Genomic DNA, 12,886 nt, shown 5'->3' on the forward strand with positions numbered 1-12,886 from the left:
TGAAGGTCTTTGTTACATGATCTGATGAAGCTGAAATGAATGAGTGAAAGCGCTTATCTGACCTGCAGTGGAATTAAAGTTGGATTTTAACCTGAGGATTTTGCCTTTCATTTGGATTTTAACCTGAGGATTTTGCCTTTCATTTCTACTTGTGACTCTGCATCAGCCTAGTTGCTCCTTTTGGTTTTATTAATATCATTGTTTAAATTCTGCCTGGAATAGTTCAGGGTTAAATTGCTTTGTGTAGCGTACAGTTCTGGCAATGTTGGGATGAGTGAGGTTGGTTTTAGATCTAATAAAATAGGTTAGGGAGTGGTCACTTAGATCATCTGGGAGGGTCCCTACTTTGTAGGTATGTAGAGGATTATTAGTAAGTATCCAGTCCAAGGTACTTTCTTTGTTGTTAGGTTTGTGAGTTCTTAGAGGAGTTAATAGTTTGTGTAAAGCAGTATAAGTTAACATGGGTGGAAGGGTGTATATTATTACAGGACTGCCAATCAATGTTAAAGTCTCCTAAAATTATGGTTTCTTGTGGGAGAGTGATAGAAAGCCAATTTAGGATATTTTCAAGGGTATTAATATTGTTTCCTGGAGGCAGGTATAAACATATGACATTTATAGCTTTACAAGAGTTGACCTGAAGTTTAGTAATAAGTATTTCAGCTCGGTTGTCTAAAGGTGGGTCAAGGTCTATGGTGCTGATTTGTAGTTCTGTTTTGTAGAGGATTGCGACCCCTCCTCCCTTTTTGGTAGTACGGTCTTTTCTGATGATATTATAACCAGGTGGGGTTACTTCATTATCTTTAATTGTGGGTTTAAGCCAAGTTTCAGGATAAGCATAGGATATCAAATTGGTGGACATCTAGGAGGGCATGGAGGTGTGGGATTTTATTATTAATGCTGCGTATATTAAGATGTGCTATGAGGAGAGAGTTAGCAGGCTTGGAAGGGGTTATGGAGCTACTAGTGATTAGAGTACATTTTTCAGAGGTAGAGGTATGGTTAGGACCAGGGTTTGGATGTATGTCTCCATCTAGTAGGGAGTGAAGGTATGTGATGTGTTTAGGGTAAAGTGGCTTGCAAGAATAGTCGAGTAGTTTTTTATTATTGTGATTGGTATATTTAATGGGTGCTAGTCTGTGATATTTGGGAAGTATGTAGTTGGGTGTGGATATAATGTTTAGGAAATTTGGAGTAGTGGCTAGTGGTAATGTAGAAGTATGTTTAGCGGGAAAGGGAAGGGAGAAGTGGATGTTCATAAGAGGTTAGGAGATAGAAAGTTAAAAGAGAAGGAAGAAGTGGAAGTAGGAGAAGTAGTTGAATTAGGTATTGGGTGGGAGATTTTGATATTATGGAATTAATAGATGGGAGTTGAATGAAGGGTGGGGTTGGTAGGTAGGTGTTGAGGTGTATATGGTGGAGGAAGTAAATAGAGGTAATTGGAGGTAGGTGTTACTAATTGTATAGTGTTAAGGGAGGTGGGGTGTGATAATAATGTGAACAGTGTGATTGGTGTAGTGTTTGAGGGGGTGTGGTGTAGGAGGAATAAGTGTAGGAGCACTGGGGGGTGGGTGGGAATTGGGGGCAGGGTAGGGGAGCAGAGTGAGCCCGCAGGGTGAGCAGAGTGGGATGAAACAAGGAGTCCTCTGTCAAGAAAGACAATCAGTGAAATAGAGAGGCTACAGCTGAGTGTAAAGGTGGGAAGTGTAGTAGGGAGATGAGAGGCTTATCAGTGGGAGATTTAGGATGATTAGAGGGGAAAGTAGTGATATGAGATACTTTAGGGCACAGTAGAATGGGAAGAGACGGAGTTTAGAGAGAGCTGGGAGCTTAGTAAGGGTAGCTTAGTACGAGAAAAGCTAAAGTAAAGAACAGAAGGCATAGATAGTGAGATGTGAAAGAAAAGGGTAAAGATATTTGGCAGACAGCAAATATAGAGGCGCCACCTGGTGGGCAGTCACCTTATTACAGAAAAATGCAACACCTAAGGTAATGTCAGGCTGAGGAAGATATGAAGGTGTAGGAAAGGACGGAGTAAAGATAAAAACAAGTCTGGATAAAGTATTGGGAAGTAAAGTATAAGATAAGATAGAAGTGAGGGTAAAACAAAAAGCTATGGGGTGGTTTGGCTGCTGCCTAACCTGACTTGGGAAACTTGCCTAACCTGGCAGTATAGTAATATATTATTATGGATACAGTCTTTCAGTTAGCTGTAACACACATACTTTCTCTTTCAGTGTTCCTGGGAGGTCTCACAGGGAGCTGATAGGTAAATTCTTTACACTGAGAGTGTTTCCTTGGGCATCAATAAAGGCAGATTCAGGCAGTCAGGCTTAGGGATATGCAGGAACACAGAGGTTTCTCTTTTAGTGTTCCTGGGAGGTCTCACAGGGAGCTGATAGGTAAATTCTTTACACTGAGAGTGTTTCCTTGGGCATCAAGCAGGGCAGATTCAGGCAGTCAGGCTTAGGGATATGCAGGAACACAGAGGTTTCTCTTTCAGTGTTCCTGGGAGGTCTCACAGGGAGCTGATAGGTAAATTCTTTACACTGAGTGTGTTTCCTTGGGCATCAAGCAGGGCAGATTCAGGCAGTCAGGCTTAGGGATATGCAGGAACACAGAGGTGCAGGTGGAAGTGCCTGAGCAGGGTGGACAGCAACCAGGTCTAGGGTAAAAGTGGAAAGATCTACATATCTACACTTGTACTGCTCTTTTTGTAAAACCACTGTTCATCTCATCGGGTAATTTATATAACTATCACAGCAATGCTACTGTACTGTTATTGGTTATTGTCTTCTCACATGATACTTTTTCTATATGTAACATTCACTCTAAAGTTTTGCATTGTTATTCTGAAGACATTCTTGTAATCATAATAGAACAAAAGCTTAATTGAATCTATCCTGAGCCTCAGTGTTTTTATTTATTTCACAGTCAGATTGTTATTTCACTGCAGTTTACTGAAGTTTATTGTGTTATAGTACTAGTTCTTCATAGCAGCGGTTATTAGTGTAAACGTTATGGATTCAGCTGTCTTTGAATATCATACCCCAGGACGTTGCCCAGGTTACTGTCACAAGGTCCACATTATCACTTAAAGTTGCATTTCCATGACGAACTTGTAGTGACCAGTGCCATGCCAACAGTATCTTTATGGCTAAATGTTTTGTCAGTAATTGTTTAAAACATCTATGTACCAACATTACTTTATACCTTACTTGTGCAGCTTGTCGGCACATTTCTCTAACGCTCATTGTCAATATTCTGATACCTGTCAACAGACTTTAATATTCAGATACAATACAATACAACTGATATTTTCCATTTTTTAGTCAGCAATCTTTCTTAAACATTCTTTATTGCTTCGTGGAAACAGTACTTGTTCCACTCTTTTTCTTCCAGTTACATTGACTCAGCTGCAGTTTATATCCTATGTATAGCTTTTCAAAAGGAGTGGAGAGAGGCGGCCATTACGAAGCTACACTTTGCTTAAAAAATATGTATACTTTGTTTCGGTTTCAGTCTGCATGTAGGATGGCAAGTACATGAAGTAGATCAGCTAGAAGTGAGTTTATAAATGGAGGCAATTGTACTGGAGAAGAGTTTTACCCCTGTGGTACTCCTTTATAGAGGGACGAGATTGAGGTACCAGTTTTAACTGTAAATTTTCTGAAATTTAGGAAGCTCTTAAGCCATAGGATGACTTCACTGTTTATTCCTGATTGAGTGTGGTCCACCAAGTCAAAGACCTTAGTCAGGTCGATTAAAAAAACTGAGCCTGTAAGGTTACTGTCGCCGATATTCAATAGAGTGTTATCTGTGAGGGTATATAAAGCAGTCAAGGTACTTGCTCCTAACAAGAAGTCATGATGGATGTGGGAGAAAACTCCATAGGATTGCAAGTAACCACAATATTGAGAATAAATGATCATTTCAAATATTCTTTCTAGAGTTGGCAGCACTGATATCCATTGAAAGTCATCTGTGAAGGCTGGTTCCAGTATTTTAGGAACTGGTTTTATAATGGCTAATTTCCAAGAGCTGTGCAGGACATTTTGGGAAAGGCAAGTATTGTAAAGGAATTTGTGAGGTCATATTAAGTGATCTTTACAAACTGTGACAAACCAAGGGTGGATGCCATCTGTTCCTGTAGGAACATCAGCAGGGAATTTGTCAGTTAGTTTTTCAGTTTCTTTTATTGCAATATCTTTGAAGTAAAATGAAGGAGTGTAAGGAAGACATTTGGGTGTTTGGATATACTGGGAATGGTTAGAAGCACAGGCCATGGAATTCATGGGATTTGTTTTATATTATTATTATTATAGTAATTAAATGTCTTTAAAATGTCACTTTATTTGTTATATACGCATTAACTAACACTCTAAGACTACCCCCTTGCTTTTCTCCCAGTAGGCACTTACTATCTGGTCTCCTAACAATGACCACCCTGGTTTTCCATTTGTTGTAACATGCATCTGTGCAATCCTGTTTTTACTATCAAACCTATATGTTAATCATTAACCAAGAACAGGTGCCTTCTGTGTGGAGTCGGCATGTCATTCCCGTGTTCATTTGAGTTTCTTCCCAGTGCTCTGGTTTTCTCCTACATTCCAAAGACACGTAGTAAGTGGATTGGTCACTCTAAGTTGGCCATAGGTGTGTGTGTGTGTGTGTGTGTGTGTGTGTGTGTGTGTGTGTGTGTGTGTGTGTGTGTATGCGTGTATGCGTGTGTGTGTGTGTGTGTGTGTGTGTGTGTGTGTGTGTGTGTGTGTGTGTGTGTATGGTATAGAAAAATGGGGTGTGGCTAGATGGATTTCCTTGCTTGTACTAGTATATTTATTGATTTATTTACTTGTTAACTGGGTAAGTAAAACTGTCCATTTTCAGCCATGGTCTGAGCATACACATATATGTATGCAGCAGATAATTTGCATTATGGGTATAATCTTATTGATGCATATGTTTTTAAACACAGTATTCAGCCTGAGATGCTTAGGCAGTAGAACAAATTACTTTTATAATTTTATAGAATTTTTTTATACAAGAGCAGCATTAGTGGTACAACAGATAGCACATTTGCCTTTAGTACAGAAAGCTACAGGTTCTCTTCCCACACCAATTAAATGGATATGGATAGTATGTTATCCTTCAGATAAGACATTAAATTAATGTCCCATCTTCTTGAGCTGGTAGTAACTTGGGTGGATGTAAAAGATCCCATGATACGTATCAAAAAGAGCAGAGGAAGTTTCCTGATGCCCTGATATAATTTCCCCTAGTGGTATAAATACCACCTTGGGTCTCTCTTGAAAAGAGCCCACTAGCCTAGTGGGACGGGTCTATATCAGATAATCGAACTTTTAAAAGTTCGAACACCATATGGTCAAGACCATATGTTCGAACTCTTAAAAGTTCGAAAATCAAATAATAACAAAAATCCCAGAAAAAAATACCTGAAAGCTTAAGCAAGGGGGGCAAGACCCCCTGCACCCCCACACCCCATGCTCTTTAAATATACCAACTCCGAGATCGCACTACAGTGCAGACAATGGAAAACTTCCATTGCCGCACTGTACGGGGATCTCCGTTGAAACGTTTGAACTTTTAAAAGTTCGATCATATGGAGTCGACCATATGATGTTCAAACCTTTAAAATTTCGACAACATGATAGGAACCTTAGTGGGACTAGCCTCATCCACATAAGATAAATAAATATGTGCACACAGTTCTATAACACTGAGCATCTAGGTTTCAAAATTTCATTGAGATGTGCTTATTAGAGGAGGGAAACATCTGATGACTGCAATCATTTTCTGGGAGAGTTTGTGAATCAGAACATAAGAGAGTTTCCTAGATAAGCTGAGCACACAATGTCATCTAGGACATTCTACCATTATGACTCCTGCTTTCTAAAGGAAAAGAAAAACTAGAAAGATCAAACATTTTACTTCCCATCATCTTGCTTTGCCCCTGGCACTCTGCAACATTCCTTTTGTGCATGAAACACTTGTTGTTAACCATTATGTAGACCAGTGACTCATTTGACAGCCTTATCACAGGGTAATTCCAGTCAGTGTGCCAGGAAAGGAGATCAAAGCATGAATAAGTGAGCAGATGTGCTCAAACAATAGAAACCATCCAGGTGGGTTTATCATTAATAATAACACACTCAGTGTGCAATTAATCATATGGAAAGCATCTAAATGAGCAAAACATTGCACGTGCAAAGCAGTGACACTCCAATAATCACATAACACATAAAAATATTTTTTTGTTTGCTTTTTAAGGGGCAAGCCATCCCACACTGTCCAATATGGGGGAGAGCTGCCACACCCTTCATCACTATATACAAGTAATGTCCAGTCACGCAAACTTGGAAAAGATAGAAATGTCGGAAAATCCACCTTCTTCCTCTTCTCCAGCTCCCAGCAGAGCAGCATCTCTAACACAGCTAGTTGAGTACCAGCATACTGAAATATCACCTAAAGGAACCTAGAACTTTTCCTGTAGTGATACCCTTTTTGTTTTGTTGCAGCACTATTCAATAACAAGTAGGTTTTATTATACAGATAGAGCTGGACAAAGAATGTGGAGTAAGTCTACTGTACAAAATGCACTGATGAATGCAAACAGATCTTACATACCTGCTAGAATATATGACGAACCAATTTGCTGCATGTATAATTTTTGACATTAGCACATTACCTGCACCAAATGACTAGCTATACTGTAGAAGTGCAGTAATAATAATTGCTTCCCACATAATTTTTGATTTGGTTGAACCACACATTCTTTTTTTTTTTTTTTTTTTTGTAACATCTCTTTATTGGATTTATACACTTGACATAACATACACTCATTCTGAACCACACATTCTACTGTGCAGCTAGCTTGGACTATCATTTGTTGCACAATTCTGCCATCTAGTGGCAAATATAAGTCCCCACTTTTTTAAGATGCACCAAAGATGTAATGACTGTAGTAAGCAATCTATACCACAACTCACAGCTTTGTATCACCCATAAAGCAGAGTAGTTTTTTAAACTTGGAAAAAACAGGAAGAAAGTGGAACACAAGACAACATCTTAAACAATTTTAATTAAATGTGTGTGTGGTCTTTTCTAAACTTTTGTGAATACTGTCCAAAAAGGTATTGTGTTAACATTTTAGGAAAAATATTGCGGCTTATTTCCAATAAGAAAAAAAGAAGTCAGCTTTTCAATTACTTCTTTTTCTTTACTTTTTTGTCAACAAAGTCAATAGATAAGAAACACTAGAAAGAAATGGCAAACCATACAATACTCAGTGTCAAACATTTCCTGACTTAACTAGACCAACATCATCACATCACTGTTAAACCATTACATTTTATTTTGTATCTGTGACAATATTGTCTTCTACAACCTTGCCATCAATCAGCTTCTTTGTAATTACTGTAATTTTTTGCACTGTCTGGACATTGTTGACTTTCATAGCAGATGGGGCATCCTGCAAGCTAAAGACAAGAAAGCAAGAACATTAGAATACAAATTAAACTCACAGAGTTAAGTACTAACAGATTTTTTAATTCACACTGATTCATACTGGGAGAATTAAGAACAAAAATGCCTCAAGGCCTATGAAGATAATGATATAAGACCTTTAGATGTATATGCACACACACACACACACACACGCACACACGCACACACACACACACACACACACACACACACACACACACACACACACACACACACACACACACACACACACACAAAACTACAATCTCAGCAGATATGTATCTTGATATTCTTAAAATGTTACAACGCTACCTAGACAAAAATGTTAGAACTATTATTATACCATGATCCCCCCAAAACGTGCACGCTGATTGGCCAGCGTGCCCGTTGTAAATCGAGTTATACTAATGGAAAAAGGTCCGGTCGCCCGGACTTTTTTCCATTAGTATAACTTGTTTTTTTAAAACACTGTCTCGCTATGTTAAATGGGTTTAACATAGCGAGACAGCTTTAAAATAAGCAACGGAGATCTCCGTAGCTTATTTTAAAGCTGTCTCGCTATGTTAAACCCATTTAACATAGCGAACAGTGTTTTAAAACAACGGAGAAAGCAAGATCTCCGTTGCTTTTTAGTGTTCGCTATGTTAAATGAGTTTAACATAGCGAGACAGTTAAAATAAGCAACGGAGATGTCCGTTGCTTATTTTAAAACTGTCTCGCTATGTTAAACTCATTTAACATAGCGAAACACTAAAAAAAAAGCAACGGAGATCTGGCTTTCTCCGTTGCTGCTCACAACTCTGATGTACTGCGCAGGCGCCAGTACATCAGAACTGCCGCGGATGCCAGACATCTGCAGAAGGGCAGTAAACAGGCATTATACTATGCCATTATTTAAGAAAAGTAATAGTTTCTTTTCTTAAATAATGTCATGGTATAATAGCAATAACCCACTTCTGGGTGTGGGTAATGCTAAATTTACCCACGGTTGGCTTTGTTTGGTCCCGGGCTTCGCCCTCGGGACCAAACCACGCCAACCATGGGTAAATTTAGCATTACCCACACCCAGGCGTGGGTTATTGCTATAGTAAACAGCAAAAAAAAAAAAAAAAAGAAATCCCATCTGGTCTGCAACATACACTACTGAATAACTGAAAGTGGGTGACCAGCTCCATGGCCATCTTCCTCTCCAAAGTAAACCCTGAATGTTCTTTTTTTAAGCCCACCCATGTCCATACTAGTTGGTATGCCTTGTGGAAGAACACACTAAAATGGCTTGCTTAGACTTCATGGAGCAACAGGTAACATAGTAAACAAGTCTTCATAACAAAAAAAAACAATGAAGAATAGAGTGCAAACCAAGCGGAATCAACAAAACCAGTCCAAGACCGTAATGGAGACAATGGTTCGATAAAATGCAAATCCTTTATTCGGAAGGTAAGTAATAGATCCAAACTGGTCAAATAGAAAACAGCAGAATCAGACAAGCGCTTTCGCTTGGATAATTCCAAGCTTTATCAAGTCAGAAACCAGTTTTGAAAAACTGAAAAAGGTTTCTGACTTGATAAAGCTTGGAATTATCCAAGCGAAAGCGCTTGTCTGATTCTGCTGTTTTCTATTTGACCAGTTTGGATCTATTACTTACCTTCCGAATAAAGGATTTGCATTTTATCGAACCATTGTCTCCATTACGGTCTTGGACTGGTTTTGTAAAAAAAAACAATGAACCGCAAGTTTTATTGTCACATGCATATAGTTCTTTTTTCCTGCCAATCTCTTGAAAACAGGACAGTCAAGACCAAAACAATTGCAATAGTTTGCAAGCATTGCCAGGAAGAATCTCAGAGTTAAGAGTTTGGATTAATACTTTCTATTAGGGCCTAAGGCTACAGGCTATGATGTGACATGGTGTGATATATTCTTTTAGCACTCACTTTAATCCATTCTACTAAATGTATTAACTATACATTCCTGCCTCCAACAAGTAGCCTCCAGTCCCAGGGATTTTCTAGGGACTAGGGTTCTGCACTCCTAAGTAGGAAACTGCATGCAAATGGGGCAACTTTAGTACTGAAACCACAGTCAAACTGAGAGATGCACAATCTGAGATATGCTATGATATATAAACTACACACACCAAAACTAGAAAATGTACCTCATATCACATGAAGTGGATGAAAGGCTTTCATAGATCAGGGACACAAGAAAAAAAAGAAACTCAGTCATACCTCTCAAGTTCTTTGTGCAAAAAACAGTGACAAAGCCAAAATAATGGGACGGGCAAAGGCCCAAAATAAAGGACAATTTTTAAGTATTGCTCTTAATTCACTTAAAAATTTAATAGAGCAATATGTTTTACATCAGCATGCATTTCTTGAACAGAAAAGTATGAGTGTAATGTCTGGCATTATTGACTATCTCTAATCCTGAATAATCAGTCCTCAGAAAATAAAATATTTTATGTGAGACAGGGAGAAATTATGTGGCAAAATGAGGGGTGTTCTGTAAAATCAGGGGCAGTTTGTGAGATGTGGTGGTGGGTTATATTAAGACCTTATACTTATCATTCCTTACCAGAATTCCCCTGAAATGTCCCTTTCCTCTCATTTGCTTAAATGAAATCTGTAAATGGCCTACATATCTGATTTCAGACAATGCATTATTATACCGAAATTTCTCCACTACAGTGATGACATATCTGTTTTACATACATTAATGATTCATCTGAATCTCCTTTCAGCAGGCATCTGTATGTAGCAATTTCTTCTTCCAGTTTCATCTTGGCATTTAGTAGCGCCTCATAGTCCTGGGCCTGTCTCTGCATATCACTGCGAAACTGAGATAGTTCTGCCTCGATTCTGCTGATGAGGGCCCCAAGCCTTTCCATTTCCATGTTATAATGCAGTTCTGTGTCCCTGAGCGTACCTTCAAGTAATGCTTTCTATTATAACAAAAATGGAAGTTTCTTTAATATTCATATATCTCACAGAGAAGAAAGATATAATTTCAAATTGCTCTTCATATTAATGTGGTTTCTATCACATTGGTTCATCAAGTTAAAGTCTAACAAGAGCCACAGTTCTGTGTAAAGTTAACTTGTAATATAACAAGATCTGTGCCTTAAACAGATTTTGTGGACTATCCACAATGCTACTGAACTGTCAGCTTTTGCAAACTCATATTCTATAAAACAATCACAAACTGGGCTGAAAGGGAAAGTTAAGACACAAATACAGTGTACAGTATATACATGGACATTAACTGGCAAATTACTGCATGCACATACATGCAAACAGAAAAAAATTATTTTATTCTTAGTTTCTAATATTATAATCTGTAAACTGTTAGAGGTCTTGCAGTTTGTTTTTCTTTTTTTAAATTCCTTCAGAATAATGGTTTGAAAACCAAGTAAAAAAATCAAACACTAGATCAGAGAATAAATGTTGGCCATACCTATAAAAGTTAATTGTCTTACAGTGTAAACAAAGTACGGCAATACAGCAACACTAGTGAACATACCTCTCAACTGTCACATATTATGAGGTATACACAGTTTGCTTCTCAAAAACTCTGTACCATCAGAAGTCAATATAACTTGCTTTCCAATGGCTTTAAAAATAATTTCATAATTATTATAGAAATGAAAGGACAAAAAGTAGCTCTCATTTGGAACTCAGTCCCAAAACCTCTAGCATATCATGCTGGTATTACTGTCACTGGACGAATAAAGTCCTCTGGACAGTCAGGTGATGATTTTTCATATAGAGCTTTATTCTTTCTGCAAGGAAATTCCTATCATAGGGATCAAGTCAAATCACAAATACACACACACACACACACACACACACACACACACACACACACACACACACACACACACACACACACACACACACACACACACACACACACACACACACATCCAACCCCCTTGTAACTATATAGACACACACACACACACACACACACACACACACACACACACACACACACACACACACCCACAAACACAGAGTCACTATTACAGACAAAGCACTCTGTACAGACAATGTCAGAATCACAAAAGTGAAATGAACACGGATAGCCCTCATTTGGGACTCAAATCCAAAACCTCAAGGAAGAGCAAACCTGCCTGGTGGACAACTGCCATTAACAGGCTTTACAATAAGAGGAAGAAATTGATGTTTAAGATAAGAGGGAGCGAGCCCTAAACTGGAAACACTCCTTCCTCAACTTAAACAAGCGAATAAGACTTCTTGTAAAGTCCTCCAAAGCAAACTACGGATACAAATTAGCTTTGTCAACTAAGGACATCCATAAGGCATTCTTTAGTTACATCCGTAACCTAAAAGGAAAGGCCCAGGTCTGTGCCAAACTGGTAGTTAATGATGCCACATATACTGAGTCTGTGGACATAGTTAACCTGTTGACTAACAAGTTCTGTGAAAACTTCACTCTCCTGTCCTCGCCACATGTATCCCATGACATCCCTACTACCTGTCCCCTACCTTGTATCTCTGAAGAGCAGGTCACAAACTCACTCTCTAAGGCCAAAAGCACAGCATCTATAAGACCTGATAACATTCCGGGCTATGTCCTACATAGGCTCCAACAGGAATTAGCAACACCACTGGGTACTCTTTTCAGTCATAGTCTTAAGCACCAGATTCATCCCAGTTGAATGGAAAACGGCCACCATTATTCCCCTGCACAAAGGTTGTGCTTCCACCCCTGGGAACTATATACCTGTTAGCCTGACTAGCCTTATCTGCAAGGCCATGGAGCAAAACATCGTGGACCTTATCAACAAAGATACATGTAATCTCCAAATTCTTGACCAAGCTTGGATTTGTCAAAGGGAGATCGTGCTGATTAAACCTGGTGGACTTCTTTGAGACAGTCACCAAAGCCCTGGATGAGGGGAAATCTGTGCATACAGTCTACCTAGACTTAGCCAAGGTGTTTGAGTCTATCCCTCACTCAGGCATCATTGACAACCTCACCCAGCTAGGTATCAACCCTTATATTGTTAGATGAGTCACTAACTAGCTCACTGATAAAACCCAAATAGTCAAAATAGAGGAATTCACATCCAACTGCAGATCTGTAAACAGTGGCATTCCACAGGGATCAGTCCTGGGACCACTATTATTTGGAATCTATTTCTCCAAAGTATAAGAAAAAACTAAAGGTCTGTGGCTGATGACGTTTGCTGATGACTGTAAACTGGGAGCACTCATGGACTCTCCAAATGATGTCAACATCCTACAAGAGGATCTTACAAAAACAAATGACTGGTTCCAAAGTCATGGCCATAAACTCAATGCAAAAAAAAATGTATTGTCATCCTTTTCGGTAAGAGCGATGTTCCTGCTAACTACCA

At 38.8% G+C, this 12,886-nt stretch overlaps 1 protein-coding gene across 1 annotated transcript in view; it reads right to left on the reverse strand.

The window, feature by feature from the left end:
* Positions 1-6,862: 6,862 nt before the first annotated feature.
* LOC122811786 (keratin, type I cytoskeletal 18-like) overlaps positions 6,863-12,886 on the reverse strand; it is a 140,909-nt gene continuing 134,885 nt past the window's right edge. Inside the window, exons 6-7 of the mRNA XM_044083846.1 lie at positions 10,215-10,444; positions 6,863-7,496 (exon numbers count right to left, since the gene is read on the reverse strand). Coding sequence (XP_043939781.1) covers positions 7,370-7,496; positions 10,215-10,444 — 357 coding nt within the window. The 3' untranslated portion in view covers positions 6,863-7,369. The remainder of the gene's footprint in view (positions 7,497-10,214; positions 10,445-12,886) is intronic.

Source organism: Protopterus annectens, chromosome 9.part0, assembly GCF_019279795.1.
Source record: "Protopterus annectens isolate FY-2018-M chromosome 9.part0, PAN1.0, whole genome shotgun sequence".
Lineage (NCBI taxonomy): Eukaryota > Metazoa > Chordata > Ceratodontiformes > Protopteridae > Protopterus > Protopterus annectens.